The following is a 14,251-nucleotide window of genomic DNA, read 5'->3' on the forward strand; positions in this document are numbered from 1 at the left end:
AACAGAACTCCTGTAACTCCAAAACAGTTGAAATAATGAGAACTTGCAGGCCATTACCCCATTATATGAATGGTATTTTTACAGCACTAGAAATGAAGTAATACAGCTACAAATATTCATGTTTTAAACGTGCTGCCATTCTAGTGCCCTGGCTACAAGTTGCCTGAGGTACTGGGGAAGGCTGGGAGTACCACAGTCCCCTGAGAAGAAGACCCAAGCTCCATAAAGGTTCCTTCCATTCTGATCCCTTTCACTTTGCTCAGTGTTAAAAAGTCTTTCCTTTACGAAGTCCTAAATTTGCTGCTCTCCAGTATCCATCTGTGAGGAGGGATGATGCAGAATCCTTCACCCAGCCTTTCCTGTCATGTTTACTACGTATCTCTAACACCTCTCCATCCAAATTCAGTAGTCTCTTCATACCTGGAAGTATTCCTGATTGCCTCCTTTCAAAATCTGAACAGAAATGTTCAGTGATCAACTGAGATAACTTTGTCAGTTCAGCCCAGAAGTAAGGTGTGTTTGGATGTGTATTGGAGGTTTGCCAATCTGAAGTGTAAAACATGCTATTTACCACCTACAGGGCTAAAAGACTTAATCTGACTAAGCTGGTGTGCTCTGTGCATCTGATGTATGTCTGGTTCCTGGGTGTTGTCAGCTTTTCACTCCTTGGCCTTGAAGACAAAGCATGACCTAAAAAATGTTCAGTTGGACCAAAGTACTGTAAACAGTGAACTCTGAGATCACCACGACCACACAATTAAAAATGTCATTACATTTGAGGATATGCAGGAAGATAAAACCCCTCCATTAACTGTGATACTTAAAAATATTTTCACACAATGTGAAATTTTGTGAATGCTTTTTTTCTGATCTTTTCCGAGTTTATTACATGGAGGCAAGCGGGCAAGCGGGCAACACGTCAAGCAATAGATGCGGTTTTGTTGAAAGCCCTCACACTGAGTCAGGTCTACGGCTGTTTTGTGAGCACAAGCAAGGACCACAAGGTCATCTATCTCTTGCCAGATCCCTTCTCCCTGCAGTACATGAATCTGTTTTCAGGCATCATGACTTGCACCATTCCAGGAGCATCCCCCTGGGCCTTGTTTTATGTAGAGACAGTTTGCTTGAAGTCTGGAGGGAACCAGGTTGAGACTGTGTCTCTTTGTAAGGAAAGCAGGGTAATTTCTACAGCTGGCCAGTTCCTGAGCAAAGGCAGACAAATGTAGTTGTACCCAATTTGAAATCAAGGGGGAAAAGAGCAGGATTTGTTTCACAGGACTGAAAGGTCCTGACTCGCAAGCCACAGTGTTGACAATCCACCTTTCCCGAAGGCACGGCCAGAGAGGCGCTCTGTGCCTCTGGGTGTACTGAAGGATTGCTGTAAGGTGGTGCCTGGGCTCAGTGACCCAGATGTGGCCCCACCAGCTCTGCCTTGCGTTTTCCTTTTTGTAATACTCCATCTTCCTCACTCTCTCGCTGAAGCAGGGGGCAATCATATCAACATGGATACAGCAGATTAGTTTTACAAGGTTCCTACCAGTCTGACATTCATCAGCTTTCTAATCTGGCGGTAACACAATCCCCTTTACAAGTACGCGCTGAGGCAGCGCTCACGCTCTCAGGCCGAGGGCTGCAGGTTAAACTGATACCCAGGTCCTGCAGTCCACCAGCTGCTGATTGACTGACCCTGTTCCTGACATTCCCAGGGCCTGGCAGCCCTCCATGCAAGGGTTAAAAGGAAGTTGTAAGCAACGGTTCTAAAACACTTGGAAGAATCTCCTTGAATCAAAACCATTTCATAAGAGGCTCTCTGCCAGGCAATAAAATATTTTTTGATGGACTCTTATTTTATCATTACCCATGTAAGAAAAATGTATTGCAAGAATCCCAACACAATTCAGGGAAGTAATCATTTGCAGATTTAGTAGGCATTCTCAATTGGCAAAAATGAAAGATTTATTGTAGGCATGATGAAACAAAGAGCAGTTGTGCAAACTTTACTGAGCTGGATTATGAGAACATGCTTTTTCCATTTCCCACTTTTAAATGCCTTGGATGCAGTTTCAAAAGACAGATCAAGATCAATTATTTAACACTGCAGCTCCACTGTACCTGAGCAGAGGATCTCTTCACTCATATGTTATCTGTACACAACAATAAAAGAAGGAGATGGAGGGAAGACACTGATATAGACAGCTACAGCAGACTTTGAAATAAAACTCCTATTGTTCCTTGACTCCACAATCAGCCAGGGATGTAAACAGAAAAGTCAGGCACTGACAAATGTCTGTGATTAAATGCAAAGCTATTTGAAATGCAGCCATTTCTGACTTAGCCAAATACAGAAAATACAGGTGTCCTTAAGACAGAACACAGGCCACTGGATTCTCTACAATGGTGACATTTTCTTTGAAAGCCACAGTACAGCTGAATAAAATCACTCTCTTGCACACCTCTACTCATGAGAATAATGCTCTGAAGTAGAAGGGACTTTCTGGTCAGCCAAGGTGCACAGTCTTAAAAGGACTTTACAGAATACATGAAAGAGAAAATACTTTGGGAAGGAGGAGATCTTTTCTTTGCCTTTTCCACCCGGCACTTAATGTGTTCTTTACAATGACACCAGTTTAAACAGGGAGAGAAAGCAACAGAGTAATTTGACTTAATTCAGCTATAGCCGGAACTTAGGCAAAGAGATTTCACCACACAGGAAATGCCACTGGCAGGCAAAAGCTTGAAAGAGCTTTGGGATTCTCAGCAGAAGGAATGATTAGAGATGCAAAATAGCATTATGGGCACATTAAGTTATTGGCCTTAGTACCTCACTGTGATTACTCACCCTCACTGTGCTCCAAAGAAATTTATTTCATTGTACTTGTAAGGAAAAGAGACCCAAGGTGACAATATCGCAAAGTGTTCAGGAAATTTCAGTAACTCAGTTCCTGGTCTGAGAGGAAGAGGATCTCAACTTCAGAGGTGCAGAGCAGGGCACCTCCAAAACAAACCTACCCAAAACCTGCCCTGCTTTTGGAAATAGCTCAGAGTGAGCTGTCAGGTGCCAGTAGGTCACATTTTGATATATTTATCTTAACCAGCACATTGTTTTTTTACCAGGCCCACTGGACTACTTGCTAAATGAGCCAGTGAGGGTTTCAGAATGTGACCCTGCACTGTGCAATGATGGTTTTTCGTTTCTCTTCTGATATTAAAGGCCAACTTCTGCTGGTTTGCCCCAAAGTAACAAATAAATGCATCACTGAGAACTGAGATAAAACTGCCTAAGTGACTGTGTAAAGTTTTTAATGTGCACTAAATTCCTCTTTCTCCCCTGAGACTACACTATACAGCCTCTCTGTTGCCTACAAATGCAGATTAACGTTTTTATTAAATGACATAGGTTTCACTAATACAGAGTATTAAAACATATTGGCCTAATAAGAAATATTATTAAGTATATTGTTGGCATGAGTTTTAAACAATATTTAATTTTATGGCTTTTTAATTTGACCAAGCCTTCTGCCAGGTGATACAAACTATTTTTCCTTCTTGAGGTTAATCACTGTTCAGAGAGGCTAAATCACCGAGAGTTCTGAACAATTCCTACCACTTTTAATAATCCCCACAGAATACATACAGAAGAATAAAATAAAGCCAAGCACTTAACCTCAAGAACACAAGCACAAATACTTTGTTTAAAATTTTAGAACTTACAAGTTCTCCACCAAGCAGCCAAGTTGTCCACCAAATAACAGGATTAATAATATTTGGATGCAAATTGTTTTTTATAAATTAAATTTCAGGAGATAAAAAGAAAATTCCTCTCTCATTGCTCAGAGATATTATTCAAATCACTGAATGCACCCTGCTTTCCCAGATCTTCTGGAGACAACTCACCCTCCCAATATGATGCTAGATCCTGCAGAATTATGGTTTTAGGACACAAGTGCTGCACACATTTTTGAGGTACACTTGAGATATTCCTACAGGAAACAGGTATTTCACAATTACATTTCCTGCTCTGTAAAACTTACTAGAGTGGCAAATGTGTCTGACTAGTTGAGGGTGTATCACTTTACTACTGAGCAGATATAAACAGTGAAAGCCATGGACAATTCACTCCAAGGCAGGGGAGACAGTGAGAAAGAAACCTTGTCACACTTCTGCTGCATGGGAAATGGTGAGCTACGGAAATCCTGAAGAGTTACTGCAAACACAATGCTTAGAGGCTGGAAAGCCTTTCTCCCTTTTTGCTCTTCAGATGTGATTATTTGATAGAATCCATTGATCTGCATGGCAAAGAAAGTGATCTTGTGGTGCAGCTGGAATGAATTGGGATTTAGGAGGCTGTTTGCAAGGTATCTTCAAAAGGCGATGTCTCATGAGAGGTTTATAGGTCTGTGCTGAGACCAGGGTTTGAATAAATCTACGTGCAGGGTTTCGTCCAGAGCCAGGCCACAGCAGAGCTGGAAATAATTCTGAGTGTCTTAATATGAGAAAGAATCACTACTTGCTGAGTCTTGTGGGACAAAAGGATAAAGATAAAAACATGGTATCGAGATGTCATTTGTGTACGCAAACTGGGGAAAGGGAAGGGAAAGGAGCCTAAAAGGAATCTTCCAAAGAAGACCTGGGAGACATGCCTTGAAGTTTGTCTGGCAGCCAGACAAGGCAGGTCACAACTAATAAATTTCACTTTTCGAAGTTGGGCATACTTCAGCCTATATTATTTGACAAAGAACATGAATGACTTTGCTTGGTGTGGAGGAGTTCTGGTACGACTACCTCTCCTGTGTGCCACAAGGGTGCCAGCAGCACAGTCCCCACAGAGAACCACTTTTAATACAAAACTGTTCCCTTCCTTTAAGACGTCTCTTTCAATCAGAGCATTGTCACGTATTGGTCAAAAGCTCCGTTTTTAGGATTCTGACAAATATCTGCAGCTTTGCAGGAAAATGGATCATTTTCCTTGTATTCAAATCAGGTCACAGTTGGAACTGTGGTGAAAAATACATGTTTCAGTAGCCAAATCAGAACACTGAAGAATGAAGAGAAGATAAATCAGCCCTGGATGAGCTGAAATATAATTGTTTGGGGGACTCTACTAACAAAATAAAAACACTGAATAAATCAAATGGGAAGAGCTTTTAAACAACAACAAAAAAGTGTCTTTGTTTAAATCTTATTCCTTCTGAAACAGAAAGTAAAATATTATCAAGACAATGGGTTAAAATACTGAAACATTTCCAAAACAGCACATTGTCTCTAAAATGTCAATAGTAACAAAGTCCTCCATTCCTGTTCCTCATCCTCCATCACTTGTTTTCTGAAGTGAAGGTGACCCAGATTCAGTAATGGTTTTTTCCTCAAAGCTCTACTGTGATACTACTTCTGGTTTGAAAAACTGGTGGAATACCCAATAAAACTTCTATCATGAAGGATGGAAATGAAAAACACACTTTTGTCACAAGGCTATCTGTTTCCTAAACCGCTATCTGCCTATCACCTTACCTTCAGCAGATACCAAGTATTGTTAGTAGAAATTATCCAACACTGTGAGAACCGTAATAGTGGCAATTAATTACTATATCCTATGGCAGGGAGTTTCACAGGGGGAGTGCCCACTATATTGTGGTGATATTACTGTAAATACCCCACTTTGTTTCTTATTAACACACTGAACAGAAATACCTACACACAGTCAGCAGAGCTGCACAAATGTATCAGGAAATCTTCAAGATTAGTATGTTTTAAACAGGTCCCAAATTACTTAATAATTGATTAGGTCAAATGAAACTAAACCTTGTGGAATTAAACATTCTCGTAGGATAAAGTATATATTTGAAAACCTCCTCCACGGAAGTTTCATGCTATACCTCTAACTACCATATTCCATTTCTCAGATCTCTTCAGTGTCCTGTATAATATTTTGAAGGCACACAAGTGAACTTGAAAACCATTCTGGATTCTGGCAGTAACACTGGGAATTTACTTCATTTTAATTTACTTAGATTTACACAAAAAAAACCCTGGAAGTATGTCAGCCAGACCTAACCTGTATCAGACTGCTGGAAAGTTACAAAAAAGGCAGCCAGCCTGGCTTGTTCAGAGCACAATTCCACCAGGTCCAGCATCCTATATCATTTTCCTATCAGCCTGATAAAGCAGATGCACATCATAGAATGTCCTGAAGCCAAACAATCCCAGGACCAAATGGGGAGGCTGATAATCCTTCAGAAAAACCCTGGCAGCTCCTCTCTCTGCAGCCCAGCTCAAGAAGGAAGGTCTCAAACCCCCAAGGGTTGTGTTGGGCCATTTCACTGTACTCATTTGGAGTTCTGTCCTGCTGCACTGGAACACAGGACAATCCCATTCACAATGGAATCTGGGCCCAGTGCTTTAGGCTGGTTTTGCTATGCAAGATCTGTTAGTGTGGAGCTTTCCTGTGGGCAGACACGAGCTCAAATTCACCAGCTGGATGGACAAGAGCTGAGAGAGAGCCAAGCCTAAAGCCCATTGTCAGCCTGCCCTCCAGTGCTGGGGCACGCTCAAACCCATTTGTATTGCCCTGCAATCTGCAGTGGGCTTTGTAAACAAACAAACATTGTGTTTCCACAAAACCACTGAACTGCTGTCTACTCCTCTAATCAGAGTGTTTTGAATGCTGACGTTCCTTGACAGTATCGGGAAATGCCATCAGAGACCTAATAAAAAGAGAGATCTCTGGTGAGGCAGCTTTGATAGAATGGATGTTTCCTACTACTGACTTCAAAGGAAAGTAAGTGAGCCCAATATTATTGTTGCTTTTTTAAAGCACTCCTTTGGCATCAGTGCATGACACCCTCCAATCCAAAGCTGAAAACACTTTCCAGACTTCCACAACATTCCCTCGAGTCAGGCATGGAAACTCATTGTTTAGGTGAAGTAACTCACAAGCGGATAAGCTGCTGCACGCAGACCCATTTTCCTCACAGATACAGGGCTGTCCCTGAGACTCCTCTGTAGCTGTAGACCTGTAGAGATCTCATTTCTCACCCTGTATTGCTGGACACACACTCCCCATGGACTGCAGACGGCATCAGACTTGCCATCTACTGAGAACAGAGATTCCGCACTGGTTTCCTCAGAAACAGAAGCAATAATACTAATCTGCTCCACAGGCATCTCCAGTATTCCCAATAACCAGTTTGCTTGCCATGAAGTGTTACAGATGCAGCCAAGCCTTCTGATGAAAGCTCTCACACACTCACATCATGTCAAACCACCTGCATCAGAGACGTGCAGTGAAAAACTAACAGGCAGTTCAGCCAGAGCGCAATCTTTAGTGAAATCTGTACAAAATCTGTTTCATCGGTAAATTGCAAATTGTTAGTTTGTGTGAAGTGGTGATTGGAACACAAGAATGCCCTGGAATGCTGGAATTGTCTAAAGACACCCTTAGAAGTTACTTATCTTCTGTGTCTCAGTTTTCCCATGTTTAATGCAGTACCTATGGTGTCTCAGCCTTAGGCATTCTAAAGAACTGACTACAAACAGCACAGGTGCTGAATTTCACTGTGTACAATACAGCACACAAATCATTCCATTCAGACTCCTCCCAAACTGAGTCTGCTGAATATATACATGAAAAAATATTCTGCTTCAAATTCTTAACTTTCTAGGCAAACACAGAAAAACAGGTCTAGAACACACAGAGCATGCATTTGTTTCTTTGAAATACAGAAACTAAAGGCATTAACCATAAATATTATCCCTGTCCAGCTCCCTTCATGGCTATCACATACATTATGATAGCAAATTTCTATAAACACTAATTACACATGTAGAAATTACATAGAGATAAATCATTCACCTCGATCCTGTCTGGGGAGGCCCCTGAGCACACATGAATGCAGTGATGGGAATGTACTTTCTACTCGTTATGAAGTCACAAGAGTACAAGAGGGTAAACTAATAAGCCAAGTACAGATTTGTCCAAATCAAACAATTCTAGACAACTAAATGAGCAGCTCTGTATTTACATTTGCAAGCAGAGGCTTAAACCAAGGATGCAATATCTGGAGATCAGCACGCTTCTACTCACCAAAGTATTTGAAGAACTGAAAGGCAGCAAAAGATGTAGTTATGAGAAACTTTTTCTCTTCCTTTTTTTAAAATAAAAAACATTTAAGCTTGCTAATTTTTGCTGTCTCAGACAATCAAAATTCCAATTGTCTGGGACATCAAATCTAAAAAAGCATGAAATTAATCTTCAGAAGTTAAAGTCTTAAAGGCATTGCATCATTATTTTTGTTGGATATATTTTTGATTATAATGCAGATGAACCCCAAATTTAATAAAACTAAAATAACATGAGTTAAGTATGAAACATAACAGGATATTGCAAAGAGATTAGGTAGTTTCCTTTAGACTACTTGCAGAGCCCAAGGAAAAACCAAACTGAGGGACACAATGATGAGAAGGCACCGCTTAATTAGAATATTTAACGGAATATGAAAACAGAATACTCATAGTACCGGTCTTGGCACTGAAACACAGTGAGAAGAATATGGACCCGGAACATCAGCAGTGCTCCACACCAGATCCTGTTTTGCCTGTCGCCTATCTGTAGTAAAGAAAGAAGCAGGCTCGCTAAATTCAAACCAGCTGCAACGATGAGAGTGTTACAGTTGGACTGAAGGAAGCTTACCTCATGAAAGTATTGTGGAAACTGCTGTTGGAAAGATAATAAAAGGATTAACTGCAGTTTTAGTGAACCATTTACTTTTCAATCAAAATGTCTCATGTATTTCCTGTTCTCAAGTAGCCTGAATTCCAAAATTCCTTTGTCTATTACAGTACATAGTAGCAAAGCCTGTCATAAGAAATTAATAATTTTACATGGAAAAGTACTTTTATGTATGAGGGCAGTGTGCTCACTGTTAGCTTCTCCTGAGCAGTTCAATACCTAGTCAGGCAGTAATCTTACAGGCAAGAGCAAAATCGAGGGCTTAAAAAGAAAGTACAATGGGTAATTGTGAACAGCGAAAGAAAATCTCCACTACAAATACCAAGAGACGCAAAGTTACTTTAAACAGAGCTACAGCAAAAATGAAACAAAATCTCAGACCTCTACAGACAGAGAATGAATTGCCTTCTTAATTTGCAGGAATAACAGCGCAATTATTACCACATCAAAAGAAAAGCCATCATTTAAAATGACACAGCATCACTGCACAGCAACCCCTGTTTCACGTTGAATGGAATTCACTGGGCAAATAATCCCCACTTGATATTAATAACTTCAAGGAGCTGTGCTGCAGCTTTGGATCCTGCCCCTGCTAGATCAAGCTCTTTTCAGGGTAGAAAACGAAATTTGTGAGGAAGACTCTCTGTGGTTTCTGTGTATTCTCTTGGATCCACTCCCTGCAGAATTCCAGACTGCAACATTTAACACACAATACCTCTGCTGACAGTGGAAGGCTCTTACTGTGGGAATAGAAGAGTTAAGTCCAAGCTGAGCAATGTAGAGCTCCCAGTCCTGATTGGGCCATTCCATGTATGGGAACAACTACAGTAACTGCTCCAGTAAAAGAGATCTTTATATACTTACATGCCAAGGCTATATAAATATGACATAAAGACTGTCTGCAATATCAGATGCAAAGGTTTTTCCAACGTATTCACAAAACCTTGATGTGTTATCAAAAGCTGGTACTTTAGTGCAGATGAAATTAATTCAAAGTAGGACATTTTTAGCATTTTCTAAGGTATTACAGCATTTAATATCTCTAGTTTACCAAGTTTTCTGTAGGAATGGGAACGCAACATTAGAAATCTGCCATACCATACCTGTTAAATATGCATTTTTCAGGAAAGGAGACAAGTTCCTTTATCCATGGAGTCTATTGATCTTTCAGCACCACAGGAAACTAATCAGGGCTTCAAGTTTTAAGTATGCTTCCAATTTACTTACCTACACTTTCATTTGTAAAGAAGCAAACTTGCATTATCCTTTGATAATTTATAACTAAAAGAAATCTATTCAGGGAAAGTTAAATTCATTTGTACATTTAGAAAATGTCACTTCTGGAATAGAACCACTCAGTTCTTGCTTTCAAAGCAAAAAGGAACACGTAAGTCTTAGAGTGTTTCCATTTTATCTTGGACAATTCAATGGTATTCTCTAAGTATATGCACTGTTTTCAGGATTATCTTCGGGAATACCCACCTAACAGTGCAGACATTAAGATAATGTTTTTCATTTATCCAATGGAAGTAAAAAGATAATCAGGACAGTTGCTTACAGATAAAATTTTTCTCTGCAACACGTTTTGAATACTCTTGTTTTCTTCCTTCTCCCTACCATAACCATTGCAGGCCTGGAAGCTTTTTCTACAAAACTTCTTTCCTATTCCTCCATAGAAAGCCACAGCCTGCCATGGAAAAGTCTGTCATGATCTAACATCCCTTACATGCATTTTCCATTGCATCATGCTATGATCAAAACAACAAAATAGACATATAGCTGAAAATTCTGCCTGTCAGGAACCCAACCTGCTGCCATAACCATTCCCTTTGTCTGCACTTTTTTGTGTGTCTCTGTGTGAGTGTGAGTGTGTACACGCGTGTGGGTGTTACAAATGAGACTTTCCAAATTTCATGGCCCAATTTGGAAGCTGATGTCAAACTTGTTTTGCTTCATCTGTTTCAGTCAGGGTCTTATATCACTGTTGTTTCAAACATGTGGAAAGCTTAATGGAAGTCATTAACTTTTATTTTAGTTTGGCCATATTGTCATCATGGTGGGCAGATGCAGAGATGGTGTTATTCCCAAGATCCTCTTTTTGGAACACTGCTGTTGTTTACATCTTCTTGATCAGAAGAGAACAATGGTTTTTACTTATTTTTAAAGCTCTGCTTCGCAAATTAAAAAAGCCCCTAACAACCTTTGAAAATGTAATTAAATATATTCTTTTTATTCTTTTAACTGTTTAAAATCCTTTAGCAAGTTTCTTTTTTTTTGGTCTAAATTGCCGTTTGAAACTTTTGCACTCACAACTCTATGGGTTATTGTTCAGCTGAAGGAATGAAAAGAATTTCATTAGATGTGTTTTATGTTTCTTGATTAAAAATGTCACCCGAGGCTCAGTGACTTTGTTTTACGTTAAATGACGGCTGCGTGCTTTGATCATCACTTTATTAGTGGTTTAATGAATATTAAAAAAACAAAGCACTGTATTAAAAGTTAAGCCCTCATATAAGGAAACCGAATCCCTTTTCCAAGAACTACAGTATTTCTTACTCAATCATTTCCTTCTAGATTAAGGTTTTCTCCAGCTTCCCTTTAGCCTGCTACAGACTAAGTTACAGGAAAGCACAACAATTATATTGGAGTAAGATCGAAGAGAGAGCAAGAAAGAGAGCAGAGCAGTTATGTTTCTATTCAAACAAATATAATCCAGACTTACCATGCACTTGTTTGGTTTTTCTCCAGAGTGAACCCTCATATGAATCAGCAGTTTGTAACGAGCATTGAAGGGTTTATAGCGGCGGACACAGCCTGCCCAGAAGCAAGTGAAGTCCTCTCCTTTCCTCTGGTCAATGTGAGTCTTTTCTATGTGTCTGACCAGTTCGTCTTGTTGGTCGTAAGTGGCACTGCAGTCAATCCACTGACAGACCTGCTTGCCACTGCTGAGGTCCTGCTCATCGCCGTCGCTGGGCTGCAGGGACTTGGGAGACATGGAGGCGTTGAGGTGAGGCAATGTCCCTGGGGTCTGGCTGAGCTGCTGGTGCAGGTGGTAAGGGGGAGGCAGCCCCTGGTGATGGCGAAAAAGATCAGCAGTGGAGGAATAATCATCAGCTGGTTCTTGTTTTAAGAAACTCACCTTCTGGGTGCCGTGCGAGGAGTTCTGGTGAGGAAGGCTCGTACCATTCATCATAAGGCTGAGGCTGCCATTCTCCTCGGCTTGCTGCATTTGTATCTGCTCACAGTCACCTCTGTCACATTCAGTGGAAAGAGGTACAAGACATGCTGGAGGGGAGGGAATACTGCAAGGGTTTCCAGGCTGAGAGCAAGATTGGGGCTGAGAGGATTTTTGAGCACTGTGATGACTGATCTCCACAGGATGAGAGGAAATGCCAGCTGAGTTAGTTCGCAGTCCATTCACACAGGTGACCAGTGACGTCTGCGACGTGCGGATGATCGCTGTAATATCGATTCCTTCAGCTGAAGACGGCACAACAGAGATGCATCTCTTCTTCAGGTTGCTTGTTTGTAGCCTGGCCGAGTGCTGAGGGGTGCCAAGTGACAAAGGACCCAGGGAAGAGCTGTGTTCATTATTAAACAAGTAGGATGAAAGTGAATTTGTAAAGCTATTATTCATTAGGTCTAGTTCAGGATGCAGACTACCAGAGGCTCTCAGCTCCATCCCCTCTGTAATCCTCCTATGTGTGGAAGCCTCAGACAGAACCTTATAATCACTGGGGCATTCTTGTTTAATGTGCTGAGCTGGGTGACTTCCATTCAGGCATGGAGCAGCAGAATCTACTGAGTCTTGAAACCTGGGTGACCTGCAATACAGTTTTCATTAAGCATCGCTAACCACCACAAGGTTTATGATTTTTGTACAATACACAACATTTGTTAAGCCCTGCAGAACAGAAGCACTTGCTCTCTGCTGAATGTTGCCTATCTAATGCAGCAATTACATCAAAAAAATCTGCAATACTTCCTCTCCGACCTGTGGAAAGACACCACCATTTTACTCAGGATTAATTTTACACACTGGGTTACACATGGAACAGAGAATCTTCCCTCCACTGCTACAGGCAGTTCATCAATCACAATTGAGCCTTTCAGTGCATAATAGATTGGGCAAAACAATAGCTGAGAATGAAGCTTGAGAACTTTGGGCATTTTTGAATTATTCAAATATTGTCATTTTCCTCAGAGCACACTGAGAAAATGCCTTGGCATTCTTGTTGACACAAAAAAGCTGAGCTTTGGTTACATGTCAGAGACATGCTTTCCTTTTCTAAATTAAAAAAGGAGCCAGATCTCTGGAGGAAAAAGGAATACAGCAAAAGAACTGCTTGCTTTCAACCAGCACTCCAGAATCAATGTGAGATCAGCTGAGTATTTACTTCCACAAAATAAAAAGTTCACAGCCAGTAAATTTAAAATGGCAGCCTATGTACTCCCATCTCCATTTTTCATAATAAAGAGTGCATGGGACCGTAAATCACAGTTTTTTTCTGCAGAAGTCATTTTTCATCATTTTTGATGTGTGTTGAATCCATTCATTGAGGAAGCAGAACCTTGAGGAACTCCACGAAACACTTTTCAGAAAAGCACTGCATGAAGAAACATTTCCTCCTAACATTTTCTTCCAAGCAGTTAGCAACTGGTTTATGGCTTAAAATAAAACATTTTATCTCGGCTATAAACATTTACTGTGGATGATCCAACTGTGTGCTTTTTCTTAGGAGCAGACGGTGTTCCTTACATATCCCTAAAGCATGGGAGGGTTTAACCTATGGCTTCATCGTGCCAGACCAAGGAGAGGAAACAGTACATCTGTGTGCAGGAAAGCTGTACCTGAGCTAATAAACCCTCCAGAGAAGTGCCCCATGGCTCTTAAGCTGACATGTTCCACTTAAATGAATTTTATGCTTTTTTGATGCTAGCACCACAAAAGCTGAAGAAAACGCAGCCATTTGGCAGCCTGTGTGTGACACCACAGCTAAGGCAAGTCTGATACATTTTAAAGCATGAAACATGTGTACATGAAACTATTTTGGACATTTATACACTAAACTATGAAGCTGCTGAATAAACTGCATTTATTTTACACCTTAGATGATTTTATCACTATTATTTCCATTAATCCATCACTAATATTAAGATGGGAAGCTGGGATAACTTCTACAACTTTCTTGGTAATAGCTCTCAAAAGAACAAAAAGGGAAGGAAAAAATTAACAACAATCAAAAGCTTCAAAAATACTTCCTTCCCATAAAATTAAGGTTGTCAAAAATTGGCACCTGTCCGAGACACACAACAGCGAACACTGCATTCACTACTGACACATTTCTAAGCTCCAATAGGGCTTAATGTAAAAAAAAAAAACCAAAAAAACACTTTAAGATCATGAGAGAAGTTAAATTCCCCACCACTCACTGATACAGAACAATCAGATTGTTCGTTTGCCACCAAAAATTTTAAAATAGTACATTTAAAAATGTTAGAGGTTTCCATAACCATTGCTTTTAA

The 14,251-nt window shown here is 40.4% G+C and overlaps 1 protein-coding gene across 4 annotated transcripts in view; it reads right to left on the reverse strand.

The window, feature by feature from the left end:
• The window catches only part of GLIS1 (GLIS family zinc finger 1), a 183,769-nt gene that overhangs the window by 78,541 nt on the left and 90,977 nt on the right, over positions 1-14,251 (reverse strand). For 3 of the 4 annotated variants that reach the window (XM_088060384.1, XM_088060385.1, XM_005521176.3), the window contains exon 4: positions 11,448-12,549. In XM_088060384.1, coding sequence (XP_087916510.1) covers positions 11,448-12,549 — 1,102 coding nt within the window. The remainder of the gene's footprint in view (positions 1-11,447; positions 12,550-14,251) is intronic. The other variant, XM_088060386.1, reaches the window with a different exon arrangement.

The sequence above is a fragment of the Pseudopodoces humilis genome, chromosome 10 (assembly GCF_049639895.1).
Source record: "Pseudopodoces humilis isolate 2021_Gansu_Grassland_sample_001 chromosome 10, ASM4963989v1, whole genome shotgun sequence".
NCBI lineage: Eukaryota > Metazoa > Chordata > Aves > Passeriformes > Paridae > Pseudopodoces > Pseudopodoces humilis.